The 22,891-nt window shown below is 48.7% G+C and overlaps 1 protein-coding gene and 1 pseudogene across 12 annotated transcripts in view; one reads left to right on the top strand and one right to left on the bottom strand.

Annotated features, from left to right (window-relative positions):
- Positions 1 to 22,891, top strand: part of EPN2 (epsin 2) — an 84,282-nt gene that overhangs the window by 38,893 nt on the left and 22,498 nt on the right. For 2 of the 12 annotated variants that reach the window (XM_072730497.1, XM_072730498.1), the window contains 4 exons: positions 286 to 456; positions 18,930 to 19,042; positions 21,683 to 21,775; positions 22,669 to 22,843. In XM_072730497.1, the coding sequence (XP_072586598.1) occupies positions 286 to 456; positions 18,930 to 19,042; positions 21,683 to 21,775; positions 22,669 to 22,843 (552 nt within the window). Of the gene's footprint in view, positions 1 to 285; positions 457 to 18,929; positions 19,043 to 21,664; positions 21,776 to 22,668; positions 22,844 to 22,891 lie in introns of all 12 variants that reach the window. The other 10 variants (XM_072730500.1, XM_072730501.1, XM_072730495.1 and 7 more) reach the window with 6 other exon arrangements.
- Positions 16,498 to 16,885, bottom strand: LOC140594734 (elongin-C pseudogene; annotated as a pseudogene).

The raw sequence follows: 22,891 nt of genomic DNA, 5'->3' as shown, positions 1-22,891 counted from the left end.
AGCTTGTGGGATGGTGCAGGTGCAGGAGCCTGGGTGTCTGGATCGGGCCCCAGTCACAGGTCCTCTGGGCCTTCTGCTGGGCTGGCTGCTGCTGCCACAGTCCCAGCTCTCACGTTTCTGGTTCCCTCAGACCTTGAGCTTGGGCTATACGTTCAGGGTCAGAATTGGTCAACACTGCCTCTAAGCATGTCGGGCTTCGGTCTCTGCCCGCAGTCTGCCACTCCCACTCCCTCTAATGGCGTGTCTCTCTCTGTGTGTATGTGTGTGTGTGTCCCTGCCTGACAGCACCCGAGGCCTCGCTGTGTCCCCAGCACCGTGCAGGGGCTCCGCTGGGTCAGAGCGAGGAGCTGCAGCCGCTGAGCCAGCGCCACCCCTTCCTGCCGCACCTGGGGCTGGCCTCCCGCCCAAATGGTGACTGGTCCCAGCCCTGCCTCACTTGTGACCGCGCAGCCCGAGGTGGGACGGCGGTTTGCTTTTCTCCTTCCTAGAAATGCTGGGCAGCTTGCTGGGGGTGTGCTTGTTGCGGCAGTACAGCCAACTCTCTCCCTGTCTCCTCCTGGGCCTCTCGGTGGACCCGAGAGGTGGACCCCCCAGCCTCCTGCGGACCCAGGGCCCCTTTCTTCCTTTCTCCCCAGGAGCTCCCCTCCAACCATCATATGTCATTTGTTAGAAGTTCTTCTGCCTTATGGGTAAGGTATGGGTAAGGTGATTGTCCATGCTTTCCCTGTGTCCCCATGCCCTGAAAAATTGGAGGGTGTGGTGGGGTCCGCTACTTGGCTTGAAGAGCCAGAAAGGTACAGTTTAAATCTGACAATGCCAGGCAGAGCCGAGGGCCTCGGGGGACAATCGTTGGAAGCCTTCGTCCTTGATGCAGTGATGATATGTGCCTTGACGAGGACAAAATGGGACTGTTCTTGCTTCTCAATTAACTGCCGTCCTTCCAGAAATCCCCATTACCGTGGTAAACAGAGAGTTAGCTGTACTGTCAATTCTAGGTCACACTGTTTGAAAGATACCTAATTCGATGGGCAACTAAAAGTGGGGCTTCTCTTTTGACTAATTAATAATGTATCCTGGTCAGAGTCTACAACTGTTGCAGGTTAAACTGGAAACAGATTTTTTTTTTTCCCTGTGGCCTACAAGAAAATGTTCTTAGTCTGATCTAACCCCCAAATGGGGCTCCCTCTATAGAGGTGGGGGAACTGTTTGTTCTCTTCTGCTCTTACTAAAAGGGGCACCAGCTAGGAGCCTTTGTGTGACTTCCCTGACAAGGTGGTCAGCCTTTATTTAGCCCTGGAAACAGTTACTGTTCATTCATGCCTCATTAATATTACAGCTTGTTTGACTTGGGTATTTGTGTGATCACTATATTTAGCTCTGGGATATTTTCCTTTGTGCTCCTGTCTTCCCCTAACAATTTATACTGGATTTTGTGAGGAGGGCCAGCTTTTGCACTGCAAAGAATGCAAAAGGCCAAAAGCATGTTTTGAAGGATCATCTAGAGGCCCTTGAGTCACATGCTGTTTCTTCCACCAAATCTTTGGGGGCTGTTCTGGGCAGGTTTCCCTTGTCCCCCAGGACTCTCAGATCCCCCTTTGTTTTTCCCAGGTTCCATTCAGTAACTGGGAGGGTCAGTTTTGAATCTTGTGTTCACCTGGCTTTTCTGGTGGCAAATTGGCTTTCCTGGGACATTTGCATATTAACCTGCCTGAGCTGAACTGCGTTCCCTCCCACCCTGGCCAGAACACACCCTGTGCCACCAGGCCAGTCTTGGTCCTGTCCGGTTGTTTCCACTTGGGTGCCTCCCTTGCACTCATACATCTGGCAAGTTGCTCCAGGTATATAGCTCTCAGGGAGTTCTCTTCTTCAGCTCTGGTAGAAATTAAGGAGCAAAACAAGTAGGTCTTTTCTGACAATTTCTCCTGTCCCAGAAGAATTTTGGGACAAAATATTAACACGGTGTCACATTTCATCCTTGCACTGTTTAGCATGTGCATCGCTCTCCATAACTCATACCCTGCCCATCCTGGAGGCACTGGGGGGCAGGGGGCAGGACCCTGGCCTGTGATGGCTTTTTGGTCTTCCTTGGCACCTAAAAGATGTTCAGCGTAAGGTAAGTGCATGATATACTATTGTCAGCTGATTTAGTTTGGACATACCGGCCCAGGATGCAGCAGTGGAGGAGTCACACTGACACCGGCTGTTTAGGGACTGGTCTTGTGAAATGCAGGCCTGGGGCAGGGGAGATGCAGGAGCACACTTAGGACCCCAGGCCCTGCGGGGGTGGCCTGGTGGGCAAGGGGGAGGGGAGGCAGACTGCCCAGAGGCTTCATGGCCTAGCAGGCACTGTGGGTAGGCTCCTTATGCCTGGGCTGCTGCTCTGACCCACAGTAATCATGTTGATGTTTGAGGGCACCTTCTTTTCATGTACCATGTCCATTGATCCTCCCTGCACCTCCTCCCGCCCTTTCACCTCCCACGTGCATCTGTAGATCTGACCTTGGAAACCTCTCAAATACTGTCTTTCATCTCTAGTTCCATGGCCTCAATTCAGTGTCCGCTTTCTGGTTAGTTTCCTGCTGTTAGCCTCCCCCATTCGTGTCCACCTTCCACCTTGACAAATGATACGCTGACTCTGGGTCTTGGAGAACTCTTCTAAATTGCAGGGATCTCCCAGTGTCCAGTCCGGAGCCTTTGACATGGGAGACAACTCCCCTGACGGCCCTGGGCTGCCTTGTTAGCTTAGCTGTGCTGGTGTGTGCCTGGAGGATGGCTCCCAGGCCCTCTCTGTGAAGCCTGCCCCGGTTGCACTCTGGCACCCGTGTTCCCTTGTTCACTCAGCCAGGGTGTATAGAGCTCATGTTGTGTGCCAAAGCACAGAGCCATCTGCCCCTGCTCACAGGAAGAGAGACAGTAAACCTAAGGCATGATCTGCATGTTACAGGATGAGTGCTCTGGAAAAGAGACAAAAAATCAAACGACCCAGCCCAGCATGAGGAGTAGGGAGGATGTTCTACGGTGTGAAGGAGGGTATCAGGATAAGCCTTATTGAGAAAGTGATGTTGGAGCAAAGGTCATAGGGGAATGAGGAATATGCTGTGTGAAGGTTTACAAGAGCATTCAAGGCAGAGGGTGGGAGCAGCAGTACAAAGTCCCTGAGGTGGAGGGTGTTTAGGTGCATTTGCAGACCAGGAGGGCAGCTGGTGTGGCTAAAGCTGAGAAAAGCAGAATGGCAGGTGAGGTCAGGGCAGGGGAAAGGTGGAAGGCAGCTTCTTAAACTGTCTCTGGCAGGGAGCAGTTTCCATTTTTGATGGTCTCCAACTGATACTTTTGTATCAGTGTTTAGACGCGTTAGCAAGGTCAGATTGCTCTAAAGGTTTCTAACTGCTTTCTCTCTTCACTGTGCTTTTCCCTCTGGCTCTGTACTGGGTGGGGAAGACACTACTCCTATCCAGGGCAGAGGAAGGGGGATGGCATGAGGTGGACCTGACGGGGCTGTGGAGGTCTGGGGATATCATTAAGGGGAGCCAGGAGGCTTGCTGCAGGACTGGACAGGGGTGAGGGAGGAGTTGAGGACTGCCCACTAAGCAACTGGGAGATGGGTGGTTGTGAGTGAAGTAGTTTGGTGCAGAGGTGGGGCTATGTTCTGGACATGTCAGGATGTCTGCTAGACATGCAGGTGGAGGGATGGAGAAGGTCTGAGAAGTCTAGGACTTGGAGAATTCTGGGCTGGAGAGGCCTTCAGCTCTTTGGCCTTATTCACCTGGCATTCATGTTTCCTTCACATTTTTGTAATCCCTGGTGCCCCGCTGCCCTTCCCACCCAAGGCTGGGCCCTGGGCTTGCCTCTGTTGGCTGCTGACATGATTTTGACATTAGCTGGTGCTCAGGATTGCTATGTGCAGGGAAAGCTAAGGCCTTTCAGGGTGAGAGGTTGGGGTTTACCAGCGATCACACAGATAGGGTAGCTGGCCAGAGTAGAGCAGGATGTGAGCCCCCTGTCTGTTACCCAGGTCATCATCCTGCCCTCAACTCTGTCCACCGTCTTACATTCTACAGGGCTGGTCATGACATCCAGCAGGCTGTGGAGAGATTGCAGGTCTTGGGGTTGTGGGAACCCACCTCAAAGTGGCACAGGGGGTTGCGAAAATCCACCTATGAGTCCAGGTGGAGACCTGAATATGAGATTGCCACTGTCATCTGACATGCACGCTCCAGTCGGGAATGGATCTCCCATGCCCCTCATCTCTCTCCTGGGTTGGCCTCCCTGGATGGAGGCTGGTGAGGGAAGGAAGGAGCACCCAGTCCGTCAGCCTCCAGAGCCAGAGCCATGCTTGCCTTGCTGCAGCATGAGCATATCCTGTGTTGTTTGGTGCCTTGGATTTCTGGGTGGGAGGCCAACTGCCAGTATTCCTGTTCTTAGAAAAAGAAAAGAAAAAGGAACCAGTAAAAAATAAATAAATAAATAAAATAAAATAAAATAAAATAAAGAAAAAGGAACCAGGAAGATAGAGAATAGAAATGCTCTTTGCCCTCTGATTCCCTCAGATAAATCAGAACCAACCTGAAATCCCAGCACCAAAGTGGGCAGTGGTGCACTTTGTGTAAGCACTGCTGCCACCTGCAGCCAGGCATGGCGCTGTCCTGGCAGATCCGCTGTCTCGGTGACACCCTTGGCCCTTTGGTTGATGTGGAGCAGCCACCTGTGGTGTGGCTCAGCTCTGCTCCCAGGAGAGTGTTAGTGCTTCCTCAGACCAGCCCTTCTTTTGGGCTGGGAGCTCCTCACACAGGGCTGCACCCCCTCACACTGTGGACAGTGATTCACCAAATGATTACTAGAGATTACAGGCATTTTGTTTATTTGCCCTCCTTCACTCCAAAAAGGATTGGAGTTGGCTTACAAAACGTAAGCAATACCAGAGGATTAAATATATACAAGGAATTGGGGCAAAGGAAAATAAAGGTGAGAAAATAAGCTAAGGCCAGAGTCCCATATGAGTGCCAGAGATGGATCCAGACTTGGCTTTGACTTTCTCAGCCACCAGCACCAAAGAATAATTCTTGAGTTGCTGAGCAAGAGTCTAAGATCCAGATGAGATCCAGGAAGGCCAGGCACTCCCTGTCCAGGGGAGTGGGCTGCAGGGCCTGAGAGCAGCTTGCAAGCCTTCAACGGGAGCCCCGGGTCTTGATTGTATCCCCATAGCAGGGCTGCCTGAGCCAGCCCTGAGCCCCACTCTGCTGGCCTGGCATGAGTCCAGGGGAGCTCATGGTTTCTCAGGGAGGCGGGGGTGGGGTGGGGTGGGATTGCGGGGGGTATAGCTTTCTCCCTCTGCAGGCGCTCAGCCATTCTTAAGCCCATTAGGGAGGGTCTGAAAGCTGCCATGTGCACTGTTGAACATGTGTGTTTGAGAAGGCCTTCCCAGAACTCTCCAGTGAAGCTGGTTCTCCACAGCAGGGAATTTCGGGAGTAAGCCGGCGTCACCGTGGCCCCAGCCCTGCCAGGCAGTCTATGGGAGTGGAGCTGGAGCATGTAAACACATGTACACGCACAAGAGGACATCTTAATATGGATTAGGCATCGGAGAAAGGGATTGCTACATAGGTCTTTTTTTGAGAACTTGAGGATGTGGGAATATATAAGAACAATATATTACTGTTAAAAAAAAAAAAAGAATCAAACACAGCCAGCATGTCCATCGGAAGCCTTCCTGAGGTGTGGCCTTGGAGGGAGCCTGGGTCAACTGAGGCCTCCTGAGAGTGTGGGAGGTGCAGGGCTAAGTGACACTGCCCAGGAATGGAGTGGGGCGGGGGGACACTCCCAGGGCTAAGAGGTGGTTGGTGGCTGACAGCCAGGTAATTCCCCAGTTTCAGGAAAGGCCAGGGACAGCTGCCTAGTGAAGAATGTTCCCAGCCCTCAGGGGCCTTTCACCTGGTGGCAGATTGTTCTTCAAGTGAGATGGAGATGGAGTAGGACTCTGATGGGAGATGGGATTCATTTGACTTCTTTTTTTGCTGGGGTAAATGTGTTCTGTAAGTCAGGGGACCCCTGCATTGCAGGCAGGCAGCCAGGCTGGCAGCCCCAGGCAGAGGCGGATGCCAGGCTGTCAGCATTAGCTTACTCTGGAGTTAATCTCTTCAAGTGAAGATAGAATCACAGAGGAAGCTGCTCAGTAATGCCAGTAGACCCACGGAGGCGGCAGTGTTACTGACACCTCTGTCTGAGCATCAGACACTAAAGATGCTTATTCTCACCACAAGGGCTGAGTACTGAGTGGGGTCTGAAGGTGCCAGGTGAGGCTGCCACTCAGGTCGCAGTTGCTAGTGGTAGCCAGAAGGCATACTCCTCACCCCTCTTCTGTCTTCCCCTGTGACTGGTCCATCTACTGCTCCCAGTTGCCTGTGGAGGCAGGGGAGGCACATTCTTAAGGACATGGAGATGAACTTACCCAAATCCACTCTGTCAGAAGTAGTAAAGCTGGAATTTGAACCCAGATTTTCCAGAACTCTGGTATGCCTACTTTCCAACCAAAAAAGTGGTATTTAAATTGTTCTACAAAATAGATGAATATACAATGTACACCTATTGCAATTTTAAGATTGTATGGCCCATCTCATGGAATGCTTTTTTCTTTTATGGTTTTTAAAACCAGGGAAACCTATTTAAAGTGTTATGTAATGGGGAGCCAGATTTTTGGTAAAGATTTTATTTATTCATGAGAAACAGAGAGACAGAGAGGTAGAGGCAGAGGGAGGAGCAGGCTCCATCCAGGGAGCCTGATGTGGGACTTGATCCTAGGTCTCCAGGGTCATGCCCTGGGCCAAAGGCAGCACTAAACCGCTGAGCTACCCAGGCTGCCTGGGAGGCAGATTTTAAGGAGCTCCTATGATTGTCCAAGAGTATAAGATGGAAACAGTTATCCAAATTGCTGATTGGGAATTAGTAGTGAAGGGTCAATGTTGACTTATGCCATAGAAAGTTGAATTATGAATATGATATTTGTATCTGTCCATTTGTCATTAGAGCAACCTTTGTAGTATAAGTAAACAGAATGTTGTTTTTAAACTCTCAGTGGAGTATGAAACAGGGAAAAGAAGGTTTAAGTCAGAATGGGCGACATTCACACAGCTGTGACAGTGTCTGAGGTCATGGCTGCCCAGTGACTAGTTTCAAATATTCAACTTCAAGGGGGAATTTAAAAATTATCTAAATAAAAATAAGAAGGAAGGTCTCAGATAGGTTTATTTTCCCATATAAAGAGAAATCTAACTTGTAATCTCTATAGATCATGTTGCTCTCTTTTGTCTTCACAGTATTTTTTACTATCCAAAATTATCATTCACTTTATTTTCTGCATCCCTGCACATTCTAGACCACACTCCCAAGAGCGGGAGCCTTGTCTGTGCTCAGTGCACACAGGGCCTGACCCAGGAGACATGTTCAGTAAACGTTTACTGAATGAACAGTACTTACTAACGGTACTTACTAAACAGTAAATAAACCCTAACAACACCTTCTCCTCTTCTTTTCCTTCCTTCCTTCCTTCTTTCTTTTTCTTCTTTTTTTAAGTGGGCTTTTCCAGAAATAAACACTTTACCTATTTGTGCAGTTTCTTGATGCTTTGAGTTCAGCAACAGTATAATTCATAGACACCAATTTTTGTTCAGTAATAAAATGCTATTCATTTTGCCAGCTGCCTCTTCTCTTTTCCCAGAGCCACTTGCCCTTGAGCTGCCTGCCTAGGAGCTTTGAAATGTCCCAAAATGTCCCAAAGCCCAAACCACACATCTGACCAGTGAAGTCCGAGCCCCTGGGATGGGCCCAGGCTTCACAGTGGGCGGAAGTTTCTGGTGATTGTGGTGTGTGCCTGCAGTAGGCACTGCTTCTCCAGCGGTCTATTCTGTGTCAGCTTTCATTGAGCAGAGGCCTTCTGTTCCTCCCCTCTCTCCAACTGTTGGGCAGTAGCAGTGCCCTTTCAGAAAGTTGCAGTCAGCAGGCAATACTTGGACTTTCAGCAGCTTGAAATTGATGTTGTCAATTGAATTAGTTTCCTCCTGCTGACTGCCAGCAGAAAGCTTAGTCCAGCTGTGGGGAATAACCAGTGTCCTTCTGACCAGCTCACTCGGTGGCCCGCTTCTCCACTGCTAACTGATAAGCACGTTGTGGACGTGAAAAGAAACCTCTGGGTTTTGCATTAGAAAAGTACTGTGTCCATTCATGTTAGTGTACCAACTGCAAAAAGAAGACACATATTCTATAATCTTACTATGCAATGACAACTGTCCTTCACATGTGGGTGTATTTCCTTTTGGACTTTTTTCTACCCATTTTTTTTTTTTTTTTTTTTACAGGATTGCATACTCATTAATGCAACTCCGCATCCCTGCTTTTTGTCTCATAACACTGTAACAGAAGCATTGTCTCTCTTCCTCCACCACTCTGTAAACATTGTAACAGCTGCACCCAGCATTCCACTGGGTGGAGCTTCCTAGTTCATCCTGGCCTGGTGCTGGACCAGCATTTTCTCCTCTTGCTCACACCAAACAGCTCACCCAATTTCAATGCCAGGGTCCTGCTACCTGAACTGTGAGCATGGGAGGTTTAGAGTTCCTGGTTGTGTGGTTTCGCTATGGCCATCTTTCTGTGGGCAAAGCTTGGTAATCTGGAAAGGAATCGAAGGCCAGATCAAGATGGACATCTCTCTCTTTTTTTTTTTTAATTTTTTTTTTTTTTTTTTTTTTTATGATAGTCACACAGAGAGAGAGAGAGAGAGAGAGAGAGAGGCAGAGACACAGGCAGAGGGAGAAGCAGGCTCCATGCACCGGGAGCCCGACTTGGGATTTGATCCCGGGTCTCCAGGATCCCAAAGGCAGGCGCCAAACCACTGCGCCACCCAGGGATCCCCAAGATGGACATCTCAAAGGGCAGCTATACTGACAGATCTGGATCACAGGTCTGAATAGTGTTCCATGAAAACAACAAATTTAATATTTTGTATAGTGTAGATACTAGAACAAGATACAAGTGTCATTTATAACTACATGATATTTTCAAAGCACATCTTTCAAAACATTAAGTTTTCTCACTTGCTCATTTCATAAATCTGTGTGGCCAGAGGCAGCACTGAGTAGCCAGGGTCTCATAGTAGCTGCCAAGGTCTTGCCCTTGGTGGGCTTCCAGTTTAGGAAAGGCAGACACATCGACAGTGCACCAGGTGTGGTAGCGGGGGAGGGGGAGGGGTAAGGTGGGGAAGGGTGGCAGGTAATTCAGAGCTTCTGGCCATCTAGCTGTTCTAACTCTGCACATAGTGTGACAGGGACAAGCTAGCCAAGGGCCTGGGCAATTGCCCCAAGTCATAGAGATCCCTGTATGGTGGTGGCAACAGAGGTTGCCCTTTAGCTGACTCCTTACTTGGGATTCCCGCGAGAAATAATACAGTGATGCAGTCTGATCTTTGCACCTATCTTTCTGTGTGCACATTCTGTGTTGCTACACAGCCTTAGTTTTACATGTTAAGCCTCAGGTAGATGACTTAACTTTGGCAAGGTTCCATCTTTTAATTGGTAAACTAGGGATAAGGGTACTCCTGGAGTATTGTGTAAATTCCATGTGCCACATTCCAGTGTGTGCAGGCTGTGCACATACTGCTTTGCACAAAGGAAATGCTCCACAAATGGACCATTTATTATCATCGTTAATGATTAGAGATGTTTTCAGATTCTCACCAGTGTAAATAATGCGGTGGTAAATTTTGTGCCACCCTTGGTATCATTTGCAGTGCCCCCAGCTGTGGATGACAGGGCTCAGTTGATAGCCACAGAACCCAAGATGAGCACTATAATTTTTTTTAAGATCATCACTATTTTTTTAAGATTTATGTATTTTAGAGAGTATGCACACGCCTACTATGTGAAGGTAGGGGCAGAGAGGATCTCAAACAGGCTTCCTTCTGAGCACAGAGCCGGACATTGGGGTCCATCTCACAATCCTGAGATCACGACCTGATCTGAAATCAAGAGTCGGACGCTTAACAAACTGTGCCACCCACGCACCCCAGATCATCACTAATTTCATAGATGGAAGTTACTATCTAAGTACTCCTATTAAAAGAGAGGAATTCCATCTTTGTTGATGTTCACACCTGCTTACAAGTGTGGGTGCCAGTGTTCATTCATGTCCACTGGGACTAGACGGGCTTCTGAGCCCCGCCCCCCCGCAGTGCTCTTCCTGGAAAAGAAGGGGCCGACGGGGGACCCCTGGGAAAACAGTAATGAGGAAGGGTTGCTTCATGCGGTGGACAAACCCTCACTACTCCCCCACCTCACAAGATCACCGGAGAGGAGATCTCCTCTCCGGTGATCTGCTAACTGAGAGCATTTAACCTGTAGCCCAAGGAGAACAGCACAAACTTGCTCTTTTATTTCAGACGGGATGGACTTTGAATCATGCAGACAAATAAAAGAGCTACCTTTTGTCTCTGTTCCACCCTCCCCCATCTTAGTCTCCAGCCCTGCCTGGGCCTGGGAGGAACGTGGCCATTGTTCTGGGTCTGCCTCCTTCCTCCCTGGATTTCTGCTTCCTCCTCTGAACTGAGGTTGGCAGCACCACCATCTCAGTGTGGTGGTAAGGGGTATATGAAGTGCACCTGTGCAGGTTACAGCCATTGATAATTGTTATTGGAAACTAAACTTGAAAATGAGCCAACAGGTGTTTAAACTCTTGCTCTGTGCCTGTAATGAACCCGACGTGGCCTCTGCCGATGTTGAGCCTTGTCAGGCCAGGGAGATAGTGGACTGCAAACAGGTCAGCAGTATAGAATGCCCGAGTATTGATTCCAGAGGGGCAGATGAAGCTCACAAGGTGCCTTGCTCTAGGTGGCAGGAATTGAGCCAGCAAGAACCCCTGCCTTGTGGAGCATCCTAATGGCTCGATCTGGGAAGATGTGCTTGAGAAGGTGAGATTGGAGTGGACACTTTGGATGAGGAGTTTCTCTTTCCCATTTGAGGAACAGCAGGAGGGGGACAGGCAGGAAGGAGCTAGAGGATTCTAGGAACTGAGCGGAGGCTGGCAAGCTGGGGTGCCTGGGAAGAGGATGGATTCGTGAGCAGCCTTGGAGAGTAGAGTCAGTCCTGGAGCTGGGGGTTGGCAGTTCCTTTCCTTGTGTCGAAGATGCCCATGTCAGAGTGTGCAGGGAGTTAGGGGGGAAAACCCTGAGATTGTACTGAGAGAGGCTTTGACCAGGCAGCTTAGAACAACAGAAACAGATGGTCTTACCCACCAAGAGGCCAAAGGTCCGAGATCAAAGTGTCTCCAGGCCCACACTCCCTTTGAAATCTGTATGGGAGAATTCTTACTTGCCTTCTCCTTGCTTCTGTTGGTGGCTGGCCATCCTTGGAGTTCCTTGGCCTAGCAGGTGCAGCAATCCAGTCCCTAACTCCCACTGCATCATATGGGGCCTCCGCTCTTGTGTCAGTACCTGTGGCTCTTCTCCTGGTAAGGGCACCAGCCATATTGGGTTTAGGGCTCACCCTGCTTTGATATGACCTCATCTTAGTTAATTACCTCTGCAGTGACCCTGTTTCCAAATAAGGTCATGTTCTGAGGTACCAGTGGTTAGGACTTCACTGGGATTCTTGAGGGACCCAGCTCTGCCCAGAGCACCCTGGGAGAAGGTGGCAGTCTGAGTGCTGAGTCTGCACCTTGCGGCCACATCCTACACCAAGCTCAGCTTTGGTTGTGAGGTGTCGGCCAGGCTAGGCAAGGCCACAGATACTCTTCTGTGGCATCAGTCTGGATGGTCTGGAGCCTTTTCAAGTATAATAGAATCTCAGTTATAGGTGTCCTGAATCCAGCTGCTGCTCACATCCTGCAAAGCTCCCATCCTGGCCCATGCTCCCTCTCTTGCTCCCTGGGACCAGTCAGATTATATCACTGCTCCGGTTAGACCCACACCCGCCAAAGCCCCTCCACAGGCTCCGAGAGCCACCATGGCTCTTCCATCATGGCACTTTGGGCACCCTTGGCCTTTACCAGCCTCATATTCTCTGCCCTTAACACCAAGTGAACCTCCCACCTGCTTTCTGTCTGGCCTCCTTCCCCGACCCAGGCCTTTGCTCCAGTAGCTCAGAACAGCCTGCCCTGACCTCTGAACACAGAGAGCAAGCTCTCCCCTGCTCTGGGACTCTCACTCCCCCTGCTTGCTTTATTCTCGTATTTTCTCTCCTTACCAGTACACAAGCTCCAAGAGAACAGGGCATGGTGTATGTTCAGTGTTAGGACTTCAAGTCTCAGAGTACCTTTGATCCCTTTGGCCCTAAGACTTGGCTTTTGAATTCTGCTATCCGTGAACAAGTCATTAGGCCTCTCTGGGCCCTAGTTTACCTCCTCTGTGAAAAGGGTGATAATAAAGAACTAGTCCTTAAGAGTCAGACTTTGTCTCTCACTGGCTGAGTGACCTTGGGCAAATCATTTCACCTCTGAGCCCTTGGTCTGTAAGTTAGGCTGAGGGTTCATTGAGCCACTGATGAGAGTTGTAGAAGTATCCTATGCCAGGTGCTGGTCTCAAGTGCTTTTCAAAGATTAGCTCATTGAACTCTCACCAACCCTAGGAGGTAGGTACTCTGTCTGCATTTTGCAAATGAGAAAACTGAAGCTCGGAGGATTGACTGCCTAGGCCAAGGTCACGTGTTGAGAAGTGGCAGTCCAGATTCTAGTGCAGGCATTCAGCCCCACTCTCCACGCTGGACTCTGTCTCCTGTGGAAAAAGCTCAGCCCAGGAGAGGCTGCAGCAAGGAAATGCAGCACACACATGGCGGGGACAGACGTGCTTCCCCATGGGTGAATGTCAGAAAAGTGCACCCACGCAGATCCACACGGAGTAGGCAGTAAACGTTTTTCTGCATAGAATCACAAGAAAATGTCAACAGCTGTTTCCTTTGGGGAGAGGAATAGGGGCAGGATGAGAGGTGTGGCTCCCACTTCCTTTTAGGCTGAAGTGTTTAAAAATAAGTTACGGGCATCATCACGTTCTGCCTGTAAATAGTATGTGTCTCTTCCTGAAGGGTGAGTGACAATGCCTTTAGCACGCCTAGCAAAACCCACAGTACCAATATCATCCAATACCCAGTCCGTAGTCAAGTCTTGTCAGTTGTCCCCAAAGTGTGTTGCAGCTGATGTGTCTAAACTGAGACCACCCGAGGACCACATGTTGCTCTGACCATCCTGTCCCTTTGGTTTGTCTACAGTAGATTATCTTTTTCTCATGACCTTAATATACTAAGAGACTGGGCCAGTTGTCCCATAGAGTGTCTCTTGGTCTGGGTTTGTCTGTCCACTGCATTGTGTGGTGTTTGGCTCAGTCCTCACCCTATAGTTCTGTGAACCAGGAATTAATTCAGAGTCCAGATTAGAATCAAATCAGAGCATTTTGCCCAAAACTCTCTTGGGAGGTGGGTCATGTGTCACATGTCATGTGAGAGGTAGAGGATGGCCACAGCATGGGGGGCTATGGTTTATCCCTCTGTTATGAGGGATACACACACACACACACACCTACCCCTCTTTGGTCTGAGAGTGATTTGACTGTACTGCACTTCTCATCTTGTACCTTTTTGGCTTTCCCAACCGTTTGTATTTTTTTCTCTTTTAATGTTAACCTGAAATGATCTGAACTTATTTTCTCATAATTTGCCTCGTTTGACTAAAAGCAATCTTTCCTGCTCCTCCCTGTGAGGAGGTGGAGGATGGTCTGTGGGAGCAGAGTTAGAAGCCTCAGCTTGGGCCAGGCTACTGGGTGGGGGTGGCCGAGGTTTTATTGCTGACTCAGGAAGTGGCCTGTGGAGCCACAGGAAGATGTCACCACATTGAGAAAGATCCAGTAAGCACTTCATTGCATTTCAGTAATGAGGAAGGAACTTAGCTGGCCGGGAGCTGGTCACTGGAGGGCGGAAGCTGGCCCTGGGCTTGGTATCCGCTCCCTGGCTCCTCCCTCCAAGGACCATGGCCCCAGTCCTGTTCTCACAGAGGCCTGGGGAGGGCCAAGGTACAAGGAGGATACCTATTTACGGCTTCTGCTGTGTGAGGGGAAGAGTGGGAGTGCCAGACAGCTCCAGCCCCTGGGTAGTCTGGTGGTCATGGGGTGCAACAGGGAGCAGTGACCTGGGGCAAGGTGTATTTCTGCAGGGGAGCCAGCTGAGTGTTGGGTGCTCCTGATGCCTCCCACAGATGCCATTTCACTGATGTGGTTACAAAAGCCTGGGTAGATCAGGCCATTTGTACTAGGAGTGCATTTACTGCCAGTAAGTGGCAGGGACAAGATTTGAAACTCAGCACCCCTGTCAGCTAACAGACCCAGGATTATAGATGGTGGCAGCAGTGTTTAAGATCCAGATGGAAAAAAAAAAAAAAAGAAAAAAAAAAGAAAAAGAAAAAAAGAAAAAGGAAAAAAAAGAAAAAGATCCAGATGGAATCTTCTTGGGCTTCCAAGGCCTGTGACCTTCCATTCTTCCCGAGTTGTCAGCTGTGCCATGTGTGCCCGGCATCAGCCAGGGAACATGTGGAGACCAGGAGCTCACCTTGTGTGGGGCTCACAGACCAGTGAGCTTTATCAGAAGTCACACTGATTACCGTGCAGAGCCATTTGCTGGTCAGCTGGTGTCCCAGGTGTCTGTTCTCTTTAATTGATGTGATAACAGACGCTACATGAGTACTTTCTAGGAAAATAGCAAAACGGCCTGAGAAAAAGTGATTTCCTATTTTGCTATTCCCTTGACTGCTTCAATTTCTTCTTTCACAATTGCCCAAGATTGGTCAACTGAAACATCTTTGTTAGAAAAATCTTTCAGCCTTTGCTTTGGAAGCACGTGTGGGAAACATGGTCTTTAAAGCCTGGGGTATGGGCACCCACACTTGACCTGGCACTCCCTGGAGCAGTGGAGTGGAGGGAACTCCAGAGGCTCTCGTCTCCCTGAAGTGGGAGGTGTTTCTTGGGCTTCCTCTTAGCCTGTATGTGGAGGGAAAAGTTGGCTCCTATAGGCTTCCTCTTCAATTATTCCTCTTGCCTTTCTCAGTCAGGATAATAGGCTAGAAGGGATCCAATTGAGGCCGAGCTGAGGTTTCTAATTCTCGCCCACAGCAATTGAGGACTTTGAATCCTTCCAGGTGGGAGCTGTACACAAAGGTGTCTTAGTGGTAGAAGGGTGAGCGCGCATTTGATGCTCCACTAGTGATTAGCCTACGCTAACAGTTCCTACTCTTTACTCCAGAAGGTGGCAGGTGAGAAAGTAGTCTCTCGGGCACTTGCTTTTTCTGGGGGTCTTTGAAGTGTGAACCTGCAGACCCTTCGAGCAGGGCCAAGCTCAGGTGGTCACGAGGGTCTGTTCAGGCCCGTCTCACAAGCATAACTGTGTTCACTGTCATGTACACAGCTACAAGAGGCCCTTTGTGGGGCCGAGATGCTGTCACTAGGGCAAGAATATCTCTGTTGGAGTCATCCCTCAGTGGAGACCGCTGTGCGCAGCTCAGCTGATATTCAGGGCTGGTGGCTGTGAATTCTGCATCTGTGGAACTGAGCTTTACATCCGTTTATAAAAACCACAGCATTTAGGGGAATACCCTTTGTCTTTAATTTCCACATTGATGTGGTAAGCTATTTCCGTATGTGCTGGCTATGCATTATTCTACAAGCGTCCGTTATGGCAGACAGTAACATGTACATTTGCATTTGAAGCCAGTCTGGCCTTGCAGATGTGCTGAAAGGCTCACACAGGACAAGGGAGGCTCATTTCTCTAGAAGATCCCTGTTCAGAGCCCTGTCCCATTCATCCCTGGCCGGGCTGAATCGGCCCTGTGGCAGTGCAGCCAAGTCCCAGCTTTTCCTGCCAAGATGGGGCTCACTTTTTAGAGCACTCTTTTCGGGGTGTGGGATGGGATATAGGTCTTCTTTATGTACTCCCCATTTCCCTTTGGTAGCGAATGAAGGACATCGAATGTGCAGTGTTATAGAGGGTTCTATGAAGCGAGCTTCAGAGATTATCGGGAAAGATGCTGGGAACAGGTAGCCCGTGTGGATAAGGACCTGTTATGGGGGAGCCGAATTCACCTGAGAATAGTCCTCCAGAATTGTCCCCCAAAACTGTGCGGCTTCTTTTGTTTCCAACAATCTGGGTACTGACATCTTTGCTTCTATAGTACGAGAAAGCCCAAACCTAAGCACTGCTATTGGCGTAGGTGAGGCTTACACTTAAAAAATGTACTTTTTTCTTGCTATATTGTTAATAAATCAGATTATTAAGGTGTACTTGATACTCTTACTACCTAGCTTTTTTTTTTGGCATATTTGTTTATTTCTCAATTTGTGAAAATGTCCTTAATTTGTTGATGTAGCAAACAAATTTCAACTCTGATTGCTATGCAAAAAAACAGAAGGTAATCTGCTTTGCAATGAACTTAGTTCAACTGCACACAGGCAACATGTTATATATGAAAAAATTACTGAACTACAGGTATTAAATACTGAAAAAAGTTAACAGTTTATTATAATTTATTTTATTTAACAATCTAGGAAGTTCGCAGCCATCAGCAGTTTCAGTGCAATTTCAGGTGCAGTTGGGAATTCAGGAATCTCTGTGGAGCTGTTAGTGTAGCGAACCTTGTAGGTAAAATACATGCATACTTTTGATAGCACATGTGAAGGGATCTCTCTAAAATTGACTTCATTAGTTTCGTTCTCAGCAAACTGACCTGGGCCACTCACCCTGGCTTTTATTGTTCTGGATGTTAGTGCATGTTCTCTTTTTACAATAAATTCATGACCATCCGAAGACATCAATTTGACATACATGGCATCAGGGCCTTCACAGCCACCATAGGTTTTCTCTTCTCCATCCATTATGTTCTTTGGAATTCTACTTTACTTCGACAGGAACTTTAGTAGTTTCTCGTCAGCCCTGCAGCCACCGCAGCCACTGCACCGATTCCCGCGCACCGCAGCCACCACCACCTAGCTTTATTTGTAAAACAAATACTTTGGGAAATGTAAATGGGATATAACTAGGCTGAGGTTCAATGTGATTTTTTTTTCTTTCTTTCTTTCTTTTTTTTGATCTTCGACTTGTTCATGTAGCTTAGATGTGAGGCAACTGATTGTTGGCTTCTTTTTTTTTTTTTTTTTGGTCTGGTTCTTTAAGTTGACGGTAAATCATAGCAAATACACAGTGCTTCATGACCGAGGACTGTTCCAAATGAACTCTTATAGCTGTATGTTTTGTGGTTTCTTTAAAAAAAAAAATGTGTAAGAGAGCATTGCCTTTTACAGTCTCCTGCCCTGCGCTCTGACCCTCGCAGCCTTGTCTGGTCATTCTGTGACTCTGACTATATCTAGTTCTCTTTTCCTGTTTTTTGTTCATGGTGGCCAGAGCCCAGCCAACTAGAAACCTTGTCTTTTTAGGAATCATTCCTGACCTTTTATTTTCTCCCAAAGAAGCAATCCTAAGAAGTAAGTGGAGATTGGAGTTTTAGGCAGAAGCAGCTTTTGGGTGGGCGAGTCTTGGTGGTTGGGTTTGCTGGAATGGACATAATGAAAGAAGGAAGACAACTGATACACAATTAGAGCATCTTAAACAACTACCCATCCGCCATGAAATTGAATTCTCCATCTGTCTGTCCGTCTGTCCCTCCCCATCTGTGCTGCTTCCATGCTTCTCTCTCTCTGGTGGGTGTTTGCCAGCTGCTCTGCCAAACTTTGAGGATGGATGTAATGGTGAGAAGACAGACTTGGACTCTCCTCAAGGAGCCTGGCATGATCTACTGGTGGGGGGCGGGCGGGGGCAGTGGCGGTGGTGGTGGTGCTGACCCAGCCTGGGTGGGGAGGGCAGTCCCAGAGGACCAGGGCAGAGGAGCTGAGCTCAGAACCAAGGAGCTGCTGGGTGAGCCAAGGGGATGGCTTGCACAAGGCCCAGGGTGAAGATGGAATGTGGAACCATCTGAGGCAGTGGGCCCCAGCTCTGAGAATTTCAAAGAAGCCGTGGACCCTCTCCTGGGGTGGAGGCTGAGGTGGCCACATGCTCCCAAAGTTTTATGTCTGGTTTCTGGAGACACCTACACTCCCTAATACACAGAACATCCTGATGGCCATGTAAGCCCCTGAGTTTTTTGTATAGGGAGGGCCAGCGTGGTGTAAGTATGAATGCAGAAAGACAGCTGCCTTTCCTGGAGGTTTGTTACATCAGTTAGGAGTTCGCATCTCATCCCTTCAGTGAAACTGTCTTTCCAGGAGCTGCTTACAAGTGTTTACACTAGCTAAGCTTTTACAGCAAAACAACAACAAAAACCCAAAAACGTGTTTTTTCCAAGTCAACGCACAGTTCTACGTAGAAAACAAAAATTCTCAGGGTTGCTGCAGAAACATTTGGGCTTCATTTTCCATGGTCTTTACCACCATAGGATACAAAGTAAGATTCTTAAATGTTGTGGGAGTCTTGAGTGAAGTTCTTTGGTCCACAGATGCCCTTGTGCTTGTTCGAATGATATTCTTTGATCGAGTTTTTCAAGAGCAATACTTTTCATCTTGTAAAATAAATATGTGTGTGTATTTATTTGTTTGTTTATTTATTTTAGTTTCTCTCTTTGAAGCAGTGCAGCTCTGAAGCGAAGACTGAGGTTCTAATTCTTATGAGGCCAGACCTTCAGCTTGCTCCTGAAGGCCTTTTTCCTTGGCTGTGGCTGGCCGTATGGCTTATGTCACCATGAATCCATGTTTTCTGTTACTGGATTTTAACCTAGAAACATTTGCAGACCTTTTCTGTACAGTCCTATGTTGTTGGGCTGTTGCCATACCTCATGGGTGTGAGATGAGGACTGGGTGTGGTTTGACCAGGTCACCATGAGCATGAGCCTGTGCTTTGCATTTTGGTGACTTTGCCTTTCCCCCACAGCCACCTCCCCGAGGGTGTCCTCTGAGCTGGAGCAGGCCCGGCCCCAGACTAGTGGAGAAGAGGAGCTACAGCTGCAGCTGGCACTTGCCATGAGCAGAGAAGTAGCTGAGCAGGTTGGTGCCAGGCAGGTCTGACTGCTTGCTGGGGGGCTGGGGCCAGGTGGGGCCAGGTGGGGCATGGGTCGCAGGGAGGACGGTGACAGACACAGGCCCTATCCTTTGTTTCAAGATGTGACTCTGCGTTGCTGCAACTGTGTTCGTGCCACCCACTGCCCCCAGTCAGGGAGGGGGTCCTACACAGTTCCATTTGGGAAAACCTTTTGTTGCCAGAAGATGAACTAGTCAGAAATGCCCCCCAGAAACACTTCTGTAGACACAGCCAAGTGTCCTGGTCTCCATGAATTAGCCCGGGTGTCCACAACCCCCCTCAGTGAAAGGCATGAGGGCCCGAGGTTGGGCTTAGCCCCTGGGGAAGGAGGTTTGGTAAGATGGATCAAGAGAATCTGAATGCCTGAAAACAAGGCTAGGAGGAAAAATGGCAGGTAATAAGAGTGCTTATTATGTTTCGATGATGGAAATGTGTATAGTTTTAATTTTCTTTCAGTTCCTGTTTTTCTCTAATCATGCATTACTTTAACATGAAGAAGGAGGGAAAGGTGTGTTGGAAATGACCTTTCAAAGCTGTCATCCCTCTGGTCCCAGTGATCAGGTCTGTCCCCGCTGACCTTGGGTTAGGGAGGGTAGACAGAGTCAGGGAGCATGAGGCTCTCTGTCACCTACAAGTGATGTGCAGAGACAGATATTAGGGATAGTCTGACCGAAGGGCAAAGGTGGCTGTGCCAGCATGAGTTGTTCACTAATAACTGGAAACCTCCTAAAGCTCAATTGTAGTGGACGGCTTCAGCTGTAGCCCCTCTGTTCACAGTTGGAAAAGCCCAGACATTAAGTGCCTCCCTGTGGATGCCTAGCTCTGTCCTGACAGCCTGGAAAGATGGTGCAGGAATACAGGGACAGATGGACACTTGGAGCCCATTTTAGTTAATAACTTATTTCTATGATTTATATTTTATAATAAATACAGTGAACTTATTTCTATTTCATTATTATGTAAAAGCTAGGACAACCCCGTATTCTGCATGTGATGACTTTGCCTTAAATAAATATAAATCAGGGACACCTGGGTGGCGCAGCGGTTGAGCGTCTGCCTTTGGCTCAGGGCATGATTCCGGGGTCCCTGGATCGAGTCCCACATCAGTCTCTCTCCATGGAGCCTGCTTCTTCTCCCTCTTCCTATGTCTCTGCCTCTCTGTGTGTCTCTCATGGATAAATAAAATCTTTAACAAAAATAAATAAATAAAATAAATAAATAAATAAATAAATAAATAAATAAATAAATAAAAAATCAAATACAGGTGACCCTTGAACAACACAAATTTTGGGGCTGTGAGGCTCCACTTATGTGTGGATTCTTTTCAATAAATACAGTGCTGTAAATATACTGCCTTTTTCTAATTTTCTTAACATTTTTTTCTCTGGCTTACTTTATTATAAGAACACGGCATAATAATAAACAGAATATGCAGTAAGCAATATATTTATGTTCCAGTTAACAGTTGGCTCTTAGTAGTTAGATTTTTGAGGAGCCAAATTTATATGTGGATTTTTGACCATGGGGGTGGGGGGTGGTTAGTGCCCTTAACAAGGCCTGTGTTGTTGGAGGATCAACTGTATAATGAATCCTTTCTGTTTGAAGTCCTAGAAATAAACATACAATGATAGGTGTTTTTCACCCTCTTCCTAATACCTCTCTGGTCTGTCAGGCTTTTGTATTTTATAAGGAGAGATGTTGCTTCTATAATTAGAATTATAAAGCTATTTTCATTTTTTAATAAAGATTTTATTTATATGAGAGAGAGTGAGCAAGAGCACACAGAGGTAGAGAGAGAAGCTGACCCCCTGCTGAGCAGGGAGCCTGAGATTTGGGGCTCGATCCCAGGACCCCGGGATCATGACTTGAGCCACAGGCAGATGATTAACTGACTGAGCCACCTAGGTGCTCCTAAAGCCATTTTCATTTTGAGAAAAAAGCATTTTATTTTATTTTTAAAGATCTTATTTATTCATGAGACACAGAGGCAGAGACACAGGCAGAGGGAGAAGCAGGCTCCCTATGGGGAGCCCAGTGCAGAACTCCATCCTAGGACCTTGGGATCACAACCTGAGCCAATGGCAGGTGCTCAACCACTGAGCCACCCAGGCATCCGAAGAAAAAAGCATTAAAAAAATTTTTTTTAAGATTATTTATTTATTCGTTCATCACACACACACACACACACACACACAGAGGCAGAGACACAGGCAGAGGGAGAAGGTGGCTCGCAGGGAGCCCGACGTGGGACTCTATCCCGGGTCTCCAGGACCATACCCTGGGCTGAAGGCGGTGCTAAACCGCTGAGCCACCCAGGCTGCCCGAAAAAAGCATTTTAGAATAAGTGTTCCCTTTCCCCAACTTGGCAGTCCCCATGCCCTCATCTCCCTATTGGGACCCCCAAACCAGGGAAGCCATACAAGGTAGGTGGTAGGGGAGGAGCCCTCTTGGCTCCACTTGCATCAGGATAGAAGAATAACTGTGTTTTACCAGTTGTCTGATCTTCCCTTGTAATTACACATACTTCGATTTTGCGTGTCCTGTTCCTGGCCAGTGTTGTTCTGTTCTGCACAGTGATGCTATTACAGTCCCGTTGTTCTCTGCAGGAAGAACGCCTCAGGCGGGGGGATGACCTCCGACTACAGATGGCCCTAGAAGAAAGCCGAAGAGACACGGTTAAGGTTCCAAAAAAAAAAGAGGTAAGCACCTCACCGGGAAGGTCTGTGCTTAAGCCAGCCCCACAGTCGTTGCCTCACCCGCAGAGCATGGCGCCTTCTCATGTACTCCTGGGCCCGTGATGAGCATCAGTGAGGGGAGAACGAGTGAAAACAGTGCCTGTGCTCTTATTCCCAAGGCTCTCCCGAGACCAGCCTGGGAGAAGATGGGCACTGGCGAGGGGGCTCTGTTGATGGGGCCTCAGTTTCCTCCCCTGTGAGGGAGCACAGTGGTAGCCATGCAGCTAGGTAATTGTTACATAAGCCAAATGGCTGGTGCCTGAGAACAGGTTCCTGGCACAGAGTGAGGCTCAGTAGTGCTGGTCTTCACTGCTGTCATCATCATTCCTATGTGCTAGGCTGCCTGCGTGGGGCCTGAGGTGACCAGGACAAGGTTCTGCTCCCAGCAGGCTCATGCAGTCGGAAGACAGGCCCCCCTCTTGTCACAGGGCTGGGGGTTCCGGTGGTCTCCTGTGTTCTGGTGTCCAGCAACTCTGGTGGCCACGGGAGCAGGAGGGCAGGGCAGGTCCCCAGAGAGGGGGCCTTGATGGCTGCCAACTTGGGTGGGTGGGGACAGCATTCTGGAGGGAAGCTTCAGCCTCACCAAAGCCTGTGTTATCCTGGAAAGCCCTGAGGGCTGTTTGAAAGCGGGTGGGGCACCAGGCCCACATAGTTCGGTGTGGGTGGAACCTGGGCTGAAGTGGGAAGTGTTTGTTTGGGGTGGTAGGCCGGGTGGGGCAGGAGATGGGGCAGCTCCGTTTCCTCCCCACCCCACCCTCAGGGCTTCTTTTCCTAAGAGGCATGTACAGTATTTGGCTAATGCATGGATATTTGCTGTAACTGTAGCAAAGTAAAACCTGTTCTCTTTGTCTCAAAAGCATGGTTCCCACCCACAGCAGACCACTCTGTTGGACTTAATGGACGCCCTCCCCAGCTCCGGTCCTGCTGCCCAGAAAGCAGAGCCCTGGGGCCGATCAGCCTCAGCTAACCAGACAAACCCTTGGGGCGGGCCGGCAGCCCCAGCCAGCACTTCAGACCCGTGGCCACCATTTGGTAAATACCCACCTCATTTTTCTCCTGTGCCTGCCTGGTAGATGTGTG

Source organism: Vulpes vulpes, chromosome 12 (assembly GCF_048418805.1).
Source record: "Vulpes vulpes isolate BD-2025 chromosome 12, VulVul3, whole genome shotgun sequence".
Taxonomy (NCBI): Eukaryota; Metazoa; Chordata; class Mammalia; order Carnivora; family Canidae; genus Vulpes; species Vulpes vulpes.
This window is presented reverse-complemented; position numbering and strand designations above follow the sequence as displayed.